Here is a 20,314-nt window from a genome sequence, read left to right as displayed (position 1 = left end):
TGTGAGAGACAGAGAGAGGGGGAGGAGGAATGGCTTAAACACGTATTGTTTTCATGTGTAAGTAAACATAACAAAATTGCTCTAGGAGAGAGTGGCACAATTCATCAGGTAGGAAGGTTTGGTTTTGATTTGATTTTGACTTTACCTGAGTAATTTCCTAGAGAAATGCTATGCTATATTTGGTGTAAAGATATATCAACAATAAAATAACCCTCTGAGGTTTGTCACAGTATGTAAAATCAATATTTTAAAGGCTTTAAAAGTCAACAACAGGAGCTTATACTGAATACGGAAGGGGAAGGGGACTTACTTTCAAGCAAACCATAGTTGAGATTAAACACAGTTCAGGTGACACAGGCCCTTTTTGGCCAGGCCAAATAAAATGTCCTCCCGCCCCCCCCCCCCCCCCCCATCCTCTTGAGTGTGGAGTCCAGATGATGCACAGCCCATAGCCTGGTTCTCATGCAAACAGTCTGGACTATATCTAGCCATTCAGCACAGGAACTAGGGTACACCCACTTTATAAAGTGTTTTAAAATCCCTGCCTTTTGCATCTTGAATCCTCCTTTCCAGCACCAGTTGGCTGTTTGCATGCACATCTTGCTGTGCCATAGTGGCACATTGCTTTCTCTAAGGTTAATGATGTGCCAAGCCATGTGATTGATGCTGTTCTGATCCTTCTTCTGACCGCAGAGTGAGTGATGCATAGCCACAGCAGGCAGCACAGTGGGATGTGAATGTGAATAGATGCCCAGCATCAGAACGGAGGGCCCCAAGTAATGGGGGAGATTGGGGCAGATTTGGAACCTGAATGCTGCTTCTGGTGTATTCTGGCCCATGCAGTCCCCACTACCCACCACAGTGAGCTGTAGATGATCTTAACTGGAAACAAATGCCTTTAAACACTTTTTTTAGTCTTGCTGAAAGAAGCAGAAGATATGTAAGCCTGCCACTTGTTAAAGCTCATTCTCTTCATGCAAAAGCAGGGATTCTTAACATGTGGTTGTTTCAAGAACTAGGTACAAAAAGTTTTTTCTTTGATTTCCTTCCTTTTATTTTAATGTTTGTGTTTTACTAGAGGGGAGGATAGCTTCCATCAGATGCTCAAAGGAGCTTGCAACCCAAAATTCAGTTTAAAACCGCTGTGCTTATACTGCGATTTAATAAAGCATCTGATCCAGGCCACAGACTAAAGCTTTTAGAGGACAGAAATTTCACTTTAATAAATGTGCACATGAGGCTTCAGCGATAGATGAAATGATCTTCCAAGGCACATGGCTGAAGAGTTCTCTAGAAAATAAGCAAACTGTGAGCCGTGCAATTGATTGGAATTGAATTCACCCATTCAAACCTTGTTGTAGGCTAGCCCAGAAGTCCCTGCAAAGATTGTTTTCTTACCTATAGGGATTTTTTTAATGAACAGAAGCATTCAAAAATACACACTCTTATGTAATCCAAAATTGTAGAGTGTAGAATGTTGCTATTTCATACTCCATAATAGTAATTGGTGCTTAACCTTATGGGCCACTCTAACCTCCTTAAAACCCCTTCAAACTGCTTACAAAACCATTTCCAAACAATGCTGTGAAATAACAGTGGCCACCAAAAAGCAAAATAAGACAACTACTGAATAACAATTAAGTGGCAGAAGAATTCAAGCAAATATAAAAGTAAGATAAGTATATGTGATCTGTGGAATGCCTCTTTGTTCAAGCCATTTTCAACTTTTTTTCATTTTCTCCGTACGGATATTAAAACATGGGGAGGCTGAAACGTTTAAGTACTAATAACTGTTTTTCTCTGTTTCCTGGAGCCTCAGAAATGGTGTGTTATGCTAGCTATAAGTTCAGAACTCTCTAATTCAAATTGGCTGGTGGTTTGGCCAAGAGAAAAATATGTTCCCTCCAGCCATTATAGCTCAAATAAGAACACGATGTTTTAAATAAATTGATCCTATCGGCCAAGTCCCTGGAGCGTAATAGCTCACATCGTAAAATACCACATAAACAGTTGAGGAGCCAGCATTTGCTTCTGAAAGGCTTCAGCTATAGAATGAAATTATCTTCTTGGAGTCTGTCTCTTCCAAGAGAGCAGAAAAACCAGCGAAACAACCAAACAAGGGTGTGTGTGTGTGTGTGTGTGTTTCAGTCAGATTGTGCCATGTCCGTAGCCAAAACTGCTGGCTTCAGCAGTTATGGAAGAGTTGTAATCAATGGTGTGATGTAAATTTTGAAGTGTAGGATTTCATCATGACAGTCCCTATAGCTGCATGTCCATGGAGAGAGAGGCAGCTGTGTTGATTTATACACATGCACGCTTCCAAGTTTTCAAAAAAAGACAGTTGAAATTCATGAAGGTTTGATAATTAGGAAGCAGCTACAGGTTGAGTCTCACTTATCTGAAATGCCGGGGACCAGAAGTGTTCTGGATTTCAAGTTTTTTGTTTTGATTTTTGTTTTATTTTGGAATACAGTGGGCCCTTGATATCTACTGGGGTTTGATCCCAGAAGCCCCATGGATACCAAAATCCGTGGAGGCTCAAGTCCCATTAAATACTGTACAATGGTGTAAAATTGTGTCCCTTATATAAAATGGCAAAATCAAGGTTTGCTTTTTGGAATTTATAAATTTTAAAAATATTTTCAACCTGTGGATGCTTGAATCCATGGATCAAAAAAATCCATGGATAGGGAGGGCTGACTGTACCTGTATTTGCATATATGTACATAATGAGATACCATGGACAAAAGTCATATATTTTCATATGCACCTTATGCCCTTAGTTTGAAGGTAATTTTATATAATATTTTTAATAATTTTGTGCATACAACAAAGTTTATGTCCATTGAACTGCATTTTTCATAACCTCTGCGCATGGACAAGGTTTTATTAATTCCTTGAAATGATGAAGCCAGTTAACTTGTATAGGACTGCTTTTTGAACACAAGCCTGAGCAGAGTCTTTCTTTCCCTCCCCCACTCTTGCTCAGTTGTCCAAATTTAAGACAGCTTCACTCATAATCTGAGGTGTTCTGTATAGGGGGATGACAGTGACACATGCCTTGCTCTAAAGGAATTTGCCATGTGATACACCCTTAGCAGTGTTTTGCAACAGATCACTTGCTCTCACAGTGGCCGCATAAGACAGAATGGATGTATTAATTTCCCTGGGGAAATCCAAAGACACTGATTCCTGGGGAATTGTGTTACAGCACATAGGGCCAATAGAGCAGGACAAGCTGTAAACAATAAAATTACTAGTAAAGTTTCAAGCAGCAGTAGATGGAAAATAAAAAAATGAGCCCTTTTTAAAAGCCTTTGCCCAATGTCAACAACCATCATATTTTATATACTATGTGAGATTATCTTGGAAAAGCATTACAAATACTCGATACTCGATGCCAAAACTGAAAGTGCAGTTCCTTCTGTGCTACTTGCCTAACTTCTGATGGCTGGGCACCTGGGGATGGACAGTCAAATGATCATAGAAACAAGGCCTGATCATCTTTCAGACACTCCAGTTTAACACACGGATGGAAAACGTGTGGCATACCCTCCAACTGTCCCAAATTGCTAGGGACAGTCTCAATTAATCTTGTCATTGTGCTTTTTCAATAGCTTTTTAAATGGCATGGTTTCTCTCTCTTCCTGCCCCACTTTCCCCCTTCTTCCTCTGCTTACTTCATTTGCTGCTGAATGAGTTCAAAATTCAGTAGTAGTTTGCATTCAATTCAACAGGTGAAGAAGAAAGGGGAGAAACCTGCCTTTCCCTGTAGACTCAGGCAAAAGCAAACTGATGCAGTCTGCCCTAGCTTGTCGTCTTCATCAGTAACTTTTCCTGTCTTAAACACACTCTGATATTGCTTGGTCACATGTGTCCCAGTTTTCATCTTTGAAATTTTAGAAGGTATGCTGTGGCCATCCTTATATTGTTGAATTGCAACTCTGAGCATTCCTCACAAGTGGACATGGTGGTTTGGACATCCAAGGCATTGTAGTTCAACATTACTGGAGAGCCACACCATTCTCACTCCATACAACCCTAAGGACTAGAAGCTTAATTTAAAAACACAAATGCTTAGAGCAGACTTAGATGATGAGCAGCCTGCAGGGCACATGCACCTAGTCTTTGCAGATGGTTTATTGTTGTTGTGTACTTGCAAGTCATTTTCAATTTATGGTGACCCCAAGGCCAAATTTGTTCAGAAGTGGTTTGCCTTTGCCTTCCTTTGAGGCTGAGAGAGTATGACTTGTCCACAGTCATCCAATAGATTTCCATAGCTGAGCATGGGTTCAAATCCTGCTCTCCAAAGTCATAGTCCAGTGCTCAGACCTCTACACCATGCTGGCTCTGGCTCCCACCTCAACATTAGGAAGAACTTTTGACAGTGTTGGACAATGAAATACACTGCCTCTGATTGTGGTTGAGTTTCCTTCTTTGGAGGTTTTTAAACAGAAGCTGGATGACCATCTTGTCAGAGTTGCTTTGATAGTATTCCTGCATGGCAGGGGGTTGGAATGGATGGCCTTTGTGGTTTCTTTCAACTCTAGGGATTCTGTGATGGTACCACTTTGGATATGCATGTGTGCAGTTTGGGAATACACAGCTAAATTTATCCTTGTACCATAATTTTCTTGCATGCATATTCTTTGTTAGTACCTGCGTTGTGCATGTATTTTACTTTATAATTCACTTCCCTGAAATGGTGAGTCATAGGAATAAAGCTGATTATCCGGTGTTAGACAGCTTAGCCAATTAGTCGTGACTCTTTTTCCATCCTCCTCATTTGATGCCCATCATGTGGCCAGGCAAGGTATTAATAGAATTGCCCGCCCAGGAGAGCCATCTGTTGGCATTCAAGGTTGGCCGGAAAGATAAACAGGAGAGTGGATCAGTCACCCTTGGCCACTTTGCTGCCTGGAGCTGATAGTCACACGGCACTGACAGCACTGAGTAAAATGGACAAGTGGCTGGAAAGAGAGGGAAAACATTCCTCTCTCATATTTCATCCTCTTCCTCCTTTTCCCATGTGCTCTGGGTTTATGGAAAGGTGATGATAACACTAAATAAACCCTTGTCATAGATTCTAGTGGAGCAAAGCAATTCAGCCCATGACTTAGCATACTCTTTTTGTCATTTTAATAGAAGGTGGAAACCAGCTCTGGGGAGTGGGGTGAGGGTTATTGCTTCCCAAAACAATAATTCTGCCCATCCATGAAACTTTCCTTAAGTTCCCAAATTCCAAAAGGTGAGAGGCTGAAAATTATTCACACCTTGGACTCTTACATTGGATGCATTCGCATTCTCTCTGTCACTTCCCCCTTCTTTGAATGCTTCAACTTGCATTTCAAAATGCTCAGCTGAAGTTTTAAGTTACTGTGATGCTAGAAATTTTGGGGACTGAGAATTTCATGAGAGGAGCAGAATAATTGGAGGCAATGCCCTCATTTTGCCATCCTCTGGTGTATCGTAGTGATTTGAGTTTTGGGACTACGATTCTGGAGATCAGGGTTCAATTCCTGGCTCTGCCATGAAACCCACTGGGTGACCTTAAGCAAGTCACACTCACCCAGCCTCAGAGGATGACAATGGCAAACCCCCTCTGAAGAAACTTGCCTAAAAAACCTGTAATACTTTAGGGTAGCCATAAGTCGGATAATACTTGAAGGCACACAACAACAACAACTACACCCCTGGAGGAAACCTTTTTCTCATTGAGGCTGGTGATTCTTGGTCAAAACTTGTCCAAGTTCTCCATTGAATCTGTGACAGAGAGTAAGACAGATAGCAGAAGCAAATATTAGGGAGTGGTTCGGTGTAGTGTGTCCTGAAGACTTTTAGAATATGCATAGTTATATCTAATCCACAAATAGTATCTGGGGCCATGCTACCTGGGGCTATTTTTTGCCATCTGTAACCTCCTGTTCAGCTGATTTCCCCCAATATATATTTTTGGAACATACACCTGGCAGCTTTCAAATCCCAAAATTCCATAGCATTGAGCCATGACTGTTAAAGTGGTATCAAACTGCACAAATTCTGCAATGTAGATGCAGCCTAAGGACACTATTCTCTCTAATGATTTTTCAGGGGTTGTTTGACTCTTCTGTGTGGTCAGGATTCTTTTCATGTATTGCAAAGCTACTTAGATGGCCCCAATTTATTTTTCTTTGCTGTCAGTTTTAATGACTTGGTTTAGTAATTAAATCAATGAGAAGAGACACACAGATTGCAATCACTTAAGCTCTTGCATCTGTCTTTCCTGCTCCTTTCTCACTGCATCCTCCTTTTTTTAAAAAAAAGTCAAGCCAGCAACAAACAAATTTCTGAACGGTTTTACTGTCTGTCATATGACTAGAAAGCCAAGATTAGAAAGGTGTCTTTGTACTCTGAAAGGCTAAAGTCTTATTTTTATCCACAGCTGCTGGAGCTGATAGCAAAGTCCCAGCTAACATCACTGAGTGGAATTGCCCAGAAAAACTTCATGAATATCTTGGAAAAAGTAGTACAGAAAGGTAAAAGCAAAGATGTACGCTGTGGGTTTATGAGCAAGCATGCTTACTCAGAAATATATCTCATTGGTGTCATGGCTGCAGTTCGTATTTATGCTTTCTTAGGGTAAGTCCCATTGAACTCAATATTACAAAGTCTGTGTAAACAGGCAACAAGCATTAGGCCAAGGAGATCTAAATGAAAGGGAGAAATAGGGTTGCAAGTTTAATGTGTTATTGCAGCTTCACTGTGGGAAATGATATGAGTTATATCATTCATGAATTCAAGGCAACCCTTTATGCTTTGGTTGGCTACCTTGAGTGATTTGGGATGATTGAAAAACTATGGCATAATTCCAACTGAGTTGGAACATTTGATTTTATTAAACTGAAACTGAACATAACATCACAGATTACGTTTTTAATACATACTATAAATCCTGATTGAGGCTAACTCTAGCAACATTCTCTCTTATTCATACCCTAACTAAGGCCCAATACAGATGGCCAAAAGCGCCGTCATACATCCATATGCGCCCAGCCCTTCTAGCAGAGCCCTGCGCCATCTTGCTGGAGCCCTGCCCATACCCATTCTAGGCGGCTTCTTTTTAGGGTGCATGTTGGTGCTACGCTGTGGGGTTGGTGCAGCATTGATGAGGGGCAAAAATGGGCATGATGGAGCTGCCCGTCTGTATCTTACTCTAACCCTGATTCTAACTGTCTTCTACATCTGACCCTGACTAACACTCCTAACTTCTCAAACATCTAAACCCCACTAACTAATTCCTAATCTTTCATCTCCAACCAACTGTTCTACACTTGGCTTTTTAAAATCCCCTCAGATCACTCTCTTAACATTCCATTCTTTCATTTCCTCCTGAAAGTTCCTTACCTTATTGTATATGTTATACCTTACATGCACAACCATATTATCTTAATTTATCTAACATATGCAACAACATTTCCACACTATTGCCAAAAAAAGCCCCATAACATCACAGACTCCACTCTGTTCTCTTCACTGCCCATCCATTCAGTGGGTGCTGATAATAGGACATACAGTAGATTTATTTAGTGCTTGCCTTGGCTTATTTTGGTTTTTGCTTCTGTTTAATGTTTACTTTGCTCTTGCTTTTTCCCATACAAAGTTCTGGAGGATCAGCAGAACATCAGACTAATAAGAGAGCTGCTGCAAACTCTTTATATGTCGCTTTGCACCCTGGTCCAAAGTGTTGGCAAGTCTGTTCTGGTTGGGAATATCAACATGTGGGTCCACAGAATGGAGACAATTCTGCACTGGCAGCAACAGTTGAACAACATCCAAATCACCCGGGTAAGTGAGAATACTGGCTTTTGACACAGTAGTTGAAAACAAACTGATCCCTCTACTCTGAAGCTTTATGACACATTCCCAGCTTGATAAATTGGATCCTTCATAGACATTCCCTGACAAAACATTCAGAAAACACATTGAGAAAGAAAGAACAAGAGTTGTTTGAAACAAAATTCAGAGGAATTAAGCCCATGGGCTCTTGTTGAGAAGATCTGTCTGCTTAAGCAGGTTGTTTCTGTGCATTGCGCTAATGGTTCAGCAACTGAAGGTGCAGATCAGCAGTGCAGGAAATAAAGGCCCCTTCACTTTTCAAGAAGTAAATTGCTAGAAGAGGATCTAAGCATTAAAGGAGCAGCTGGCCTGCATCACTGGCCCTGCCTTTGAGATTGTATTGGCAACCCTACCTTCCAAAGGCTACACATGACAACTGAGCAGAAGTATACCTCTAAAGGAGCAGGAACTTCATTTGTGCCCACATGTATGATCTGGTTCTTGTGTCCCAACCTGTTCACTTTATTAGGACTACACAAGAATAAATGAGTTTCATTTCATTTATTTTAAAATGATAGGAATTCACTTCTCATATCTGTCCCTTCAAACAGTAATATTTTGTATTAAAGTATTATTAAATAGTAAAATATCTAGGTTTTACAGTCCTTGCTGAGATTTCTGCCTGGAGCAATTCAAGGGTGAATGATGAGACATTAAAAATGTCAGAACAGAGTTATATCAGTCATCTACTCCAACCCACAGCAGGAAATCTAGAAATGCAGTGTGTACCCCCCACCCCACCCCTGATCATTTTTCCCTTTTGGCCCTCCAGATATTTTGGTCTTTTATTTTCTGACATCCCAGCCAACATGGCCAATGGTCAGGAATTCTGGGAGTTGAGGTCCAAAATATCTGAAGGGCCAAAGATTGAGAACAAATGTCCTGGAGTATCACTGTCCACAAGGAATTAATTTCGGGGAACATGCGTCCTCTCTGGAGTGTCATGATGCTGTTGATTTAAAAGATCATTGTGAGCACCTGTCACCAATAAATGGAAGATGTCATGGAAACAGCTACAAGGATCCTTGGAGCAGTTTTGCCTTAAAGTAAACATGATGTCTGAGAGCACCTTCAGCTATCACCATTAAAGGAGGATTTTTGCCAGACATTTCTGAAAGAAAAAATGTTGAAGGGAGAGGAAGAGCGATGTGAACAGTATTGCAAGCACATGGACATGTACAGTAAACAGAATAACAAGAGTATTTATGCTTCTGCCAGTGCAGAATAGGTGAATAATTTTTTGGAACAGCCAGGATTTGAAAAGATAATTTAGAGGTGGGGAAGAAGGTTTGCCAAGAAAGTGACTCTTTATGTAAAAACTGAGAATCTTTTCTGGGCAATGAAAATGAATGTACTTGCTTTTCCAAATTGTCCGGAGTTGTTTCTCCTAAAAAAGCAATGTTTGCAAAACACTGGGAAGCAAAAGTATCTCATTCCAGGAAGAACAGCCTTTTGGCTCATTCAGCACTGTACATCCTGGAGCTATACTAAATCAGAACATTTAACTCTGTTGACCTAAGTAAAATTGAAGTACTCCTTTTAAAATATTATAGATACAATTAAATATTTGACTGGCAGATGCTGTATGTACATCCAGGGCTCAGCTTGCATTGATTTTGACTAGCCCAAATTAAAATTTTGTCCCAATGCCAAATTGTCTTCTATCATAATTTTTCTCCAAACCCTTTCTGCTATGCCCTTGTATAAATGAAAACTCTCTTCCTACCCACTCGCGCACACATGCATGCACACACACATACAAAACCAGAATTCAATTAATATATATTCTCAAATACTTATTAATTCCTATCAGTTGAAGTAATCTCATATTTACCGATATGCCATGTGATTACTGCATTACTGGAGTGATGCTGTGTAACTACTGTCCAGCATTTATAAATCAAGGACAGTGGTTGAAACACTGTAACTCCAAGAACTCCTTACCCAGCAAGGTCACTGGTTATGCTGGGGGAGGTATTCTGGGAGTGCCTCCAAATAAATACATTCTTGAACATTAAAGTGCCAGTGAGACAACCACTTTCTCTGAAATGTAAGAGTGGCGGGTTTTGTTTGTTTTAATCTATGGGAAGAATCCATTTTGTAAGGCAAAGATCAAGTAACTCCCAACCTGGTAGCCGAGGTAGTACAGTGGGCCCTTGGTATCCCCTGAGGTTTGGTTCCAGGATGCCCTCTGGATACCAAAAACTGTGGATGCTCAGGTTTCATTAAATACAGTGGCATAACAAAATGGTATCCCATATATAAAATTTCAAAATCAAGGTTTGCTTTTTGGAATTCATATATTTTTTAATATTTTCTAGCCATGGATGTTGGGTCCTTGGATAAAAAAATTCCATGGATATGGAGGGCCAAATGTATAACCTAAGCCTCTATCAGTGGGCCATATGAAACTGCCTCCCCTCCCCATCCCACCCAGCAACCCAGTGTGGAGTTCAGACAGCAGAGGGCCCTATCTCTGTACCTGGTCCAAACAGTCCGGACGATGTCCAGCTTGTTCAGAACCAAACCTGGGGTATGCCCTCCCTTGTAATGGATTAGTTGTTCACTCGCTGGTTGTTCCAGATCTTCCCAGAACAACTAGTGAGTAAAGAACTAATCCATTACAACGGCATACCCTGGGTTTAGCTCTGAATGAGCTGGATGTCATCTGGACTGTTCATACCAGACTTGCAGATTTGGAGAACATCTGGAACCCTCCATTCTAATACTGGACAGTTGTTTAAAACACATCCCACTGTGCTGCCTGGTACAGCCACTGCTGCCATACATCACTCACTCTGGGGACAGAACAAGATGCCTAGCCATGTGATTGAATCCGGGCACCTCATTTTGACCTCAGTGTAAAAGAGTTGCCACTGCTGCAGCACCAAGTGTCAGACTGGGAGGTTGCAGGTAACAAGGAGAAGTCGGAGCAGCTTTGGAACAAAAATACTCTGGGCTGCTCCTGGAGTATCCTGGTCCGTGCTGACACTACCCCAGACACAGTTTTACTTTCTTAAAGAGAACCAAGAATATAAAAGGCCCGTGAAGATTCCACGCTGACATGCTAGGATTCCCTCCAGGATTTGCTGATAGCATTTTGGGAAGAATCAGCACATTTCCTTGAACAGAAGTCTTAACAAATGGCATGTGCACTTAACATGAGGAAAGTAGTGGCAAGAAGGATTCCCTGTTCATTTTACTATGTGCAATAAGGATGAAACTGCCAAGGCTTGCATCACACTGGGTCCTCATGAATTAGAGAACAGGAATACGTAAGCAACATGCAAGGTTCTAATTAATTCTGCTGTGAGCAGGATCCAAATTCTTCTACTGAGGAAGAAATTGGCTTCTGTTTGGCACAGACTTAGATCATGGATTTAGGCTGAATAGCCCTTCCCTGTTCCCAGGGAATATGGAAACTGCGCTTCTGTGAGAGCAGTGAAGAATTTCTTTACAGTGGTCAGGAGCTAATAAGATTGTTTCACTAGGGAAACTACACTAGTGTTGGTGGAAGTAATGAGGGAAAGTTTAGTTAATAAATTAATTACTAACCTATCATTCTCTTGGTCTAGGATGCAAGGTAGCTTAAAACTAATTAAAACAAAGCACAGCTAACATTTGTAGTTGTTGTTGTTGTTGTTGTGTGCCTCCAAGTCAGTTTTGACTTATGGCGACCCTAAAGTGAAACTATCATAGGGTTTTCTGAGCAAGCTTTGGGTTTGCCATTGCTATCCTCTGAGGCTGAGAGAGTGTGACTTGCCCAAGGTCACCCAGTGGGATTTTTATGCTCAAGTGAGGAATCGAACCCTGATCTCCACAGTCGTAATCTGACATTCAAACTACTACACCACGCTGGCTCTCATTTAATTATGCAAAGGTTTTTTTTTAAACCAATTCTATAAAAAGCACATAATTAAATCATCCTTAAAATGCAATAAAAAGATAAAAGTGCAACATACCCCCTTAAAATGCCCTTCTGCCACAAGAGTTAAGAGCCAAAGGCCTGGCTAAGTAAGTCTTTGCCTGCCAGTGGAAAGAAAGCAGAGATAGGACCATCCAAACCTCCCATGGGAATGAGAGCCACAGCCTGGGACTTTCCCCATCATTCTCCTGTATGCTTTCAGAATGAAACCTGGAGAGCTGGAGAAACTGCTGATGGAAACTTTTGAGTGATGTGGAAAGATACCTTAGGCTGCATTTGCACTGCGGAATTAATGCAGTTTGACATCGCTTTAACTGCCTTGACTCAATGCTATGGAATTCTGGGATTTGTATTTTTGTGAGATATTTAACATTTTCTTTCTCTGCTCCCCCCACCAAACTACAAATCCCGGAATTCCATAGCATTGAGCCATAGCAATTAAAGCATTGTCCATTTGCATTATTTCTGCAGTGCAGATGTAGCCTTCGTGGTTGCTGTTTATCTTTTGTTATTTTTTTTAGAATACAACTAATTCTATCAGAAGGTGGCTTTATTCCTCCCAGCCAAGAGCAAGGATATTTGACATGGACATGGGTAATTTCTCATGCAACTATTAAGGCTTACAATGATGCATTGCATATGCAGAGTGTTGGGTTTGTACCAGAGTTTGGAAAAGTTACTTTCCTACATTACCAGTGCCCAATGGCCATGCTGGCTGGGGGATTCTGGAAACTGGCTTCAATAAAGTTACCTTTCCAGTCTCTTGCTTTGACATGGATGAAGGTGAAACAAATCTATACTCTGAGCAGATAGCCGAGAGAATAAAATAGGTATATTCTGTAACCATTTGGTTTACTGTATATTTGAAATGCTTCTGTCTTGATGAGTCAGCCAGTCAGCGTTTAAAATTGGAAAGCAGTCTAGACTAGTGCTTCTTAACTGTTTGACATGGAAGACCTGCAGGCCTTCCCCCACCCCTGCAATATGCCATGAACCAACACCATATTTTTGCCCATTCGCTACAACCATTTTGTTTCTTTACTGGAAACTTGCCACAGAGCAGCAGCCAATGGCTCACAGAGCAGCACCAGTCAATGGACCACCATTTGGAGTAGCATTAGTCTCTAGAGCATGGATGGGAATCATCTTGTCTTCCAGAGGTGTTTTGGACTATAGCTCTCAGCATTCCTTGTCATTAGCTAGGCTACTAGGGCTGTTGGGAATTGCAGTCCAACAACATGTGGAGGGGCTCGTTATTCCCATCCCTGAGGCTAAGGGGTTGGGCATCTGGTTTAAAAAGATTTGGTCAAGTTGCCTTTACAAATATTGTCAAATAATTTTTGAAAGCATTAAAAAACCCACAAAGGTTTCTACCTTGCTGTGCTTCCTTCCCAAACATCTTCAGGGTAGTTTATATAGCTTTTTAGAAATGCACACACACGACAGGGGAAGCGTGTCCCTGTTGGTGCTCTTGGACATCTCAGCGGCTTTCGATACCATAGACCATGGTATCCTTCTGGGGCGCCTGGCAGAGGTGGGAATCGGGGGCACTGCGCTCCAGTGGTTCCGGTCCTACCTCTCTGGGAGGTCCCAGATGGTGCAGCTGGGAGACGTGTGCTCCGATGAGCGGGCCCTTAAAACTGGGGTCCCTCAAGGAGCCATTCTGTCTCCCATGCTATTTAACATTTACATGAAACCGCTGGGAGAGATCATCCGGAGACATGGGGCGCGGGGTTATCAGTACGCTGATGACACCCAAATCATTTTCTCTATGTCTCCGACTGATGCAGTGACTGGGGATGGGGTCTCTTCTCTCGTGGCCTGCCTAGAGTCAGTAATGGGCTGGATGAGGGAAAACCGACTCAAGTTGAATCCAGAGAAAACGGAGGTACTAGTGATAGGTTCCCCTGGTCCAGGAATGGCGGTGGTTCCACCTGTCCTGAACGGGGTCACGCTCCCTGTGAAGGACTCCGTGCGCAGTCTGGGGGTGCTTCTTGACTCGTCGCTTCACCTGACTGCTCAGGTGAATGCGACGGTCAGGAGCACCTGTTATCAGCTTCGGCTTATTCGCCAGCTGTGCCCATACCTGGCTCAGAGGGACCTAGAAACTGTTGTACATGCTCTGGTAACCTCGAGACTGGATTTCTGCAATGTACTCTACATGGGGCAACCCTTATACCAAACTCGGAAGCTGCAAATGGTGCAGAACATGGCAGCCCGGCTGGTCACTGGCGTACCCAGGACCAGCCACATAACACCGGTATTGAAAGATCTCCATTGGCTGCCCATCCGCTTCCGGGCTCAATATAAGGCGTTGGTGATGACCTATAAAGCCCTAAATGGCTTGGGTCCAGGATACCTAAAGGACCGCCTCTCCCCGTACATTCCACCTCGCACCCTCAGAACGTCTGGGCAGCAATTACTGAAGGTCCCTGGGGCTAGATTATCCTCCACCACACGGAGGACATTTTCCACTGCTGCCCCAGCCCTTTGGAATACGCTGCCCACCGAGCTCCGCTCGACTACCACCCTGGCCCAATTCAGGAAGGACCTGAAAACCTTCCTGTTCCAACAGGCATTCCCCGACTAAAATCCTGTGGGCCTCCCTCCTCTTTCGTGGCCAAGAGGTTGGGCTTATGGGGCATTTTAGCCTGTTTTTTATTGTATTTAGTTGTTTAACCTGTACTGTATTTATTCTGTTTTAACCATTTGCTTTAAGCCGCCCTGATCTTGGGAAGGAGTGGGGTACAAATAAAAACTTTATTTATTTTTATTTATTATTTTAACTATAACAAGTTAGCAATGAAGTTATCATCAGGCTTGATAGTTAGACTAATTATTTTTTTTAAAAACCTGCTCCATTTAATTATTTCTGCACTTCTTTTTGAACAAAATTTATAAATAAGCTAACAAAAATGTATAAATAAATGTGAAGACACGCCTTTAGAATTTTTCTTAAATGATTATTTTATTAGCACGCTATTTTTATTCACCCATCAAGAGGTCATGATGATCTCCATAGCCACAACTCCCAGAGTTCATGATGACCCATATAGTCATTACCCTGCCCCATTTTTATACTGTATTTAAAGACAGTAAATTTAACAATCATTCCTGCCTGAGCTTCTTTCAATAGACAAACCTGACTGTTCTCCTTGAAGTACAAAGCTACCCCTTGATCAATATTTTTTTTTAAAGTGGCATAACATCATTTGTATCATCTATTGTCATCATAACTGTTGATTTGCTCTTTTTTCCCCCAGCCTGCCTTTAAAGGGTTGACATTCACAGACCTGCCTTTATGTTTACAATTAAATATCATGCAACGGCTGACAGATGGAAGAGACATTGTGAACCTTGGTCAAGTGGCTCCAAGTCTTCAGGTGCTCAGTGAGGACAGGCTACTTTGGAAAAAACTTTGCCACTATCACTTCACAGATAGACAGGTAATGGGCAGTGGGACATGAAACTATCAAAGTACCAAGTGAATAGAGTTACTAAATGGAGACTCAGATCTTGTTTAGCTTTCATCAATCCATTACAACATCCAGATTAGTCTTGAATCATGAAAGTTACTTGGCAAAGCATCTGGAGACAGAACACTAATTATCTAGCAAGTCTCAAGAGTACATTTGAAATAACTTATAAGCCCTCTGGCAAAGATTCAGTTAATGAATGTGGATAGTTGCTACTGCCAAAGAGCCAAGCAGCTATTCAGTTTTAAAAGTGAATTGCCTTTTAACTATAGTGTTAGTCTCTAAGGTGCTACAGATCCCTTTGCATATTGCTTCTTAAGTAGTTAGAATAGGTGCAAAATCCTAAATAGTACATAAGGAATTTTTAAAAAAAGAATCTTATTGATAGGTCCAGCTGCACACATTGTTTTCTCCAGCATTGCATGTTTCCCAGTTTCTGCAATCCCACTGGATAAGGCTGTACACTGAAGGCCCTGATGAATAGTTATATGACATTTGAAAATGCACAACCAAATGGCAAACATTCTGTTGGTTAGTCCTAACTAGAATAGACCCATTGAATCAGCTGGTGAATGGTGAATAAACACATAGGTAATCCTAGTTAATTCAATGATTCTGTTCTAGTTGAGATTAACAATAAGATTTAGGCCCCTGTGAATCCTGTTGATGTCATGCATATGTGAAACTGTGCAACCATGAACTGAATACATCTGTTACACAGTGGCCAAAAAGTACAACTACACGTATACGGGAATTTACACAGGTGTGTGACATCAACAGGATTCTGGACTGGTTTTGTCTGTTTGTTTTAAACAGATTAGGTCACTTGTTCTCTCTGAGAAGCCTATAATTTTGTGTACCCATTTTCATTGTTTTGTGGCTTGTACTCTTTGAATACTGAACTGATTTTCCAAATCTGTAACTCTGTGGTGTCTTTTATACTTTAGATACGCAAACGGCTCATTTTGTCAGACAAAGGGCATTTAGATTGGAAGAAGATGTACTTCAAGCTCGTGAAATGCTACCCAAGGAAGGAGCAGTATGGAGATACCTTGCAGCTCTGCAGACATTGCCATATTCTGTCTTGGAAGGTAGGTGACCAGCCCCAAATTTACTGAAGTGCACGCTTGATTGCAACAAGCAGGTCTCCTCTTAGGGTCAAGAATATAGTGCCTTGGTGTGAGGGAAGGAAGCAGGGACAGCCAGTAGCAACTGGTTGCTTCCTTGAGAGTGGGGCAATGAAAGTTTTAGTATAAATTGTAAAGAGACTATTTAGGAAGCTGAGCTTTTTTCCAATAGAACCAGTCTGCAGTCTTGGGTATTCTTTCCCATTCCCTTTTCTGCTCAAGACCCTGATGATGGCTTCTCTGAAATAATAGTATTTTAATTACTGTAGTGATAAGGAACTCATATTGGATTGAAATATGAATGCAGCAACAAAAAAAATAGTGAGAATCCATTTGGTACAATATATTGGAGGGCAGTATTGGGATTGGAACCGAAGAAATCTATAAGTTTTTGCTTAGCCATGAAGCTGTCTGGTTAGTTTGGGTACCTTACTGTGTCTCATCCAAATCCCCTTCACAGGGTTGTGAAAATGAAATGGTAAAATAATCCCCATGTATGCCACTTTGAATCCCTATGGCCCATTACAGACCGCGCTGCCAGTTGCAGCGCGGGGAAGCCACTGCAGCCAAGCCGCACGACTCCCCTGCGCTGTAAAAAAGGAGCGCGAAAATCGCGCTCCTTCCGGCAACCCAGAAGAGACGTCGCAAGTGCCAAAGCGTGCACTCGTGACGTCTCTTCCGTGTTTAGATGTCCAGACGCTGTGCGTCCGTTACGTCAAGATGGCCGCGCCCATCTGTATAGGGCGCCACCATCTTGCCGTACGGAATAAGCACGAGGGGCAAGGCGCGTCCGGAAGCGCCGCCCCTCACGCATATTCCTGGCGCAATGACGGCGCCGCTTAGGCCCGTCTGTAAGGCGCCTTTGACTGATAGGCTGAATATATATGATGCAACAGAAGGAAGTGCTAGTAATTTTCCAAGTATCTGTAAAAAGAGAACAAATATTCCTGCACCAAGTAATCACTTGGATATGTAATACTCCAAACAATAAGAAATATACTCATCCTTCCATATTTGCGGCTTTGACTTTTGCAACTTTGATTATTCACGGATTTTATTAATATGTTTTCTCTAGGAATATCTAGATCCTCCAGCGCAACTCTGTGGTCAACTTTAACCAAAAGCCTCACTGAAGGACCTAGAGATTCCTAGAGAGAACATTCCACTAGGTATTGGTAGCTCCTCCAGCGCAATTCCATGGTCAGTGTCTAGCAGATGTTGACCAAAGAGTTGCACTGGAGGACCTAGAGATACCTAGAGAGGTGTTCTTTCAGGTAAAAACACTGTTTTTTTTAATCTGAGGTTTTTCCACATTCACAGGGGTCCTGTGCCCCTAACCCCAGCGAATTTGAAGGGATGAATGTACAGTCTTTCCGCATACTTTCAAAGTATTTTTCCAGGTACTGAACAGAGGTGTGATGCCTGCTTGTTTTTTTCAAAGAGGATGGCCTGCAATTCTGAAGGCTTTGTTTTGTGCATCTTATATATCTGGGGGCTAATGTTCATCAGGCATACATTAGAATCATAGTATCTTAAAAATGGAAGGGCTACCTAGTCTGGTCCCCTGCTATGCAGGAATACACAACTAAGGCACTCCTGAGAGATCCAATCTCTGTTTAAAGACCTCAAAAGATGTAGAGTCCATCACCCTCCAAGGCTGTCTGTTCCATTGTCAGGCTGTTGTTACAGTAAATAAGTTCTTCCTAATATTTAGGTGGAAGTTCTTTTCTTCTGATTGTAGTCCATTGGTAATTTGAAACCAACCCATAGATATGTTACATTTTTATGTGTACATCAAGATGATTGTGAAGTACATGTGTGTTAATGCAACAAACATGTATTATACAGCCACATAGATGACCTATTAGTAGCCTTTGGCAAACCTAGGCTTGTTGTTTTATAAGGCTTGAAACCAATGTGACATGTCAACCTGAAAGGTCCTTTGCATTTTCTAAATGTCCATGTTTGCTTTTAGAATGCCTAGGAATGATAATAATAATAAATAATAATAATAATAATAATAATAATAATAGGAACGATGCTGAATGTATGTGATCCAATTTAAAGACATTGACGATATGAGTGGATTGGTTATACTTTGGGGAGTTACCTCCAACTATGATAGAATCATTTCTATTTCTGCCAATCACACCCATATGGCATAACTGAACTATTTAGAAATACAGTATGAATGCCAACTTTTGAAAATTGGAATGTTCTTGTCTTTTTAGGGTACTGATCATCCATGTACAGCTAACAATCCAGAGAGCTGCTCAACTTCTCTTTCACCCCAGGACTTTATCAACTTGTTTAGATTTTGAACTTCCCTAAGTGATTTCATCATACAACTTGGTTTTTTGATGGGACACTTTATACTGCCGGGCAGACATGTTCAACCTGTATATAGTATGTAAATATTACCGTTTGGTGTTCCTGAGTCAAGAAGACAAGAGGATTTCAGGAGGCAAAGGGAGTCATCCTTCAATAGCAATGAACTCTTTAATTGGACTGATCAATGTAAAGGTAGTCCTTTGTAAACACAATGCTTTGTAAGAATTGAAGTGCAAGTTAAAGGCTAGGAGACTTTCAGTACTACTTAGGAAATTTAGATGAAAATAGCTCTTTGTTTCTCAGGATTCAAAGCCTGAAGAATTAAACACTATGATTAGGCTACAACTGTCAAACTACTCCTTGCTTTGGAATTTTGTTTACAAAAGATATTTATATCTAAGATGATTTTTAAAAAATGATACTTAGGAGCAATCCCTTTACCCTTTTCTTAAAAAATATACACACCACACCATTTTCTACCTCTGAAAACCTTTCCAACCAACCCAAGATGCAATGTGAGGTATTTGTACTTTATATAAGGAGATTTGAAAGAAAAATGTTGATGGTGATAGTAAGCATAGTATGTTGATGGTGATAGTAAGCATTCCTTTGTGTTATTATTTAAGTTCTAGTGTAATCTGCATACTTTGGAACAATAGCTGAATAATTTGAGTTCTAAGAAAGATAGGAAATCTGGCAAATGGTTGGCCTTTTTCATGGCTATTAAGAATGTTAAATGCATAGGAAAATTGATGGTGGAGGTTTTGCTTGCTAGACCATAACACATCAGTCTTACACACCTTCTACGGGCAGCCCATTCAACATACTGTTTGCAAGACCTTTTTCAATAGGAGATTGGCTGTGTATATATTATATATACAGTATATATACTCTGTACACTGTGTGTGTGTATGTGTGTTGCTGTGAGAGTGGCCAGGGCCTTGCTTTGCAAAGAAAAACAATGTCTTTCTGAAGCTCCTATTAAATACAACTCTCGCACGCATATATACACAACTCTGTAGAGCTTAACGGGGGAAGGTCCACCCCTGGAGGGAATGTATGGTTAGCACCAGTGACTTGTCCCTCCCTTCCTCAGAGTAATTTTGTAACTGTGATATCACCTACATGCAAAAATACAAGATCTATTACAAATTATGGACTCTTCAGTTCTTTACAGATTGCAAAATCAAGTTCACAGTGTGCTGTAGAGCCTGCTAGGATGCAGAGCATCATGTTTCATTACATCTGCCTTCATCCTTATTTTGCCAGTGACAAGAACATCAGTATGTTGGATCCAGATTCCTGAAATGCAGAGGAAAAGCTGCTAGCTAATCATGAAAGCCACTGAATTCTTTATTCATTTCTGTAAATGGAGAGGCTGTATGCACACCAAAAGAATTACTGGTTATTGAATGTCAGTGAAGTGAACAAGGAAAGAAAACAAGGAGTGAACAAGAACATTCATTTATGTCAGAAGCACTTAAGCATATCAGTCAAAATGTTTGCAGAGAATTAGAAAAGTGAAATATTCAAAAATTGTTATCAACCTGAAAAGGACTTTTTGCAGGTTTTGTCGCAGG

The 20,314-nt window shown here is 41.2% G+C and overlaps 1 protein-coding gene across 1 annotated transcript in view; it reads left to right on the top strand.

Annotated features, from left to right (window-relative positions):
• The window catches only part of FBXO32 (F-box protein 32), a 36,682-nt gene extending 17,595 nt beyond the window's left edge, over positions 1-19,087 (top strand). Inside the window, exons 5-9 of the mRNA XM_042461880.1 lie at positions 6,422-6,515; positions 7,640-7,824; positions 15,064-15,246; positions 16,224-16,367; positions 18,635-19,087. Coding sequence (XP_042317814.1) covers positions 6,422-6,515; positions 7,640-7,824; positions 15,064-15,246; positions 16,224-16,367; positions 18,635-18,724 — 696 coding nt within the window. The 3' untranslated portion in view covers positions 18,725-19,087. The remainder of the gene's footprint in view (positions 1-6,421; positions 6,516-7,639; positions 7,825-15,063; positions 15,247-16,223; positions 16,368-18,634) is intronic.
• Positions 19,088-20,314: the final 1,227 nt, after the last annotated feature.

This window comes from Sceloporus undulatus, chromosome 4, assembly GCF_019175285.1.
Source record: "Sceloporus undulatus isolate JIND9_A2432 ecotype Alabama chromosome 4, SceUnd_v1.1, whole genome shotgun sequence".
Taxonomy (NCBI): Eukaryota; Metazoa; Chordata; class Lepidosauria; order Squamata; family Phrynosomatidae; genus Sceloporus; species Sceloporus undulatus.
This window is presented reverse-complemented; position numbering and strand designations above follow the sequence as displayed.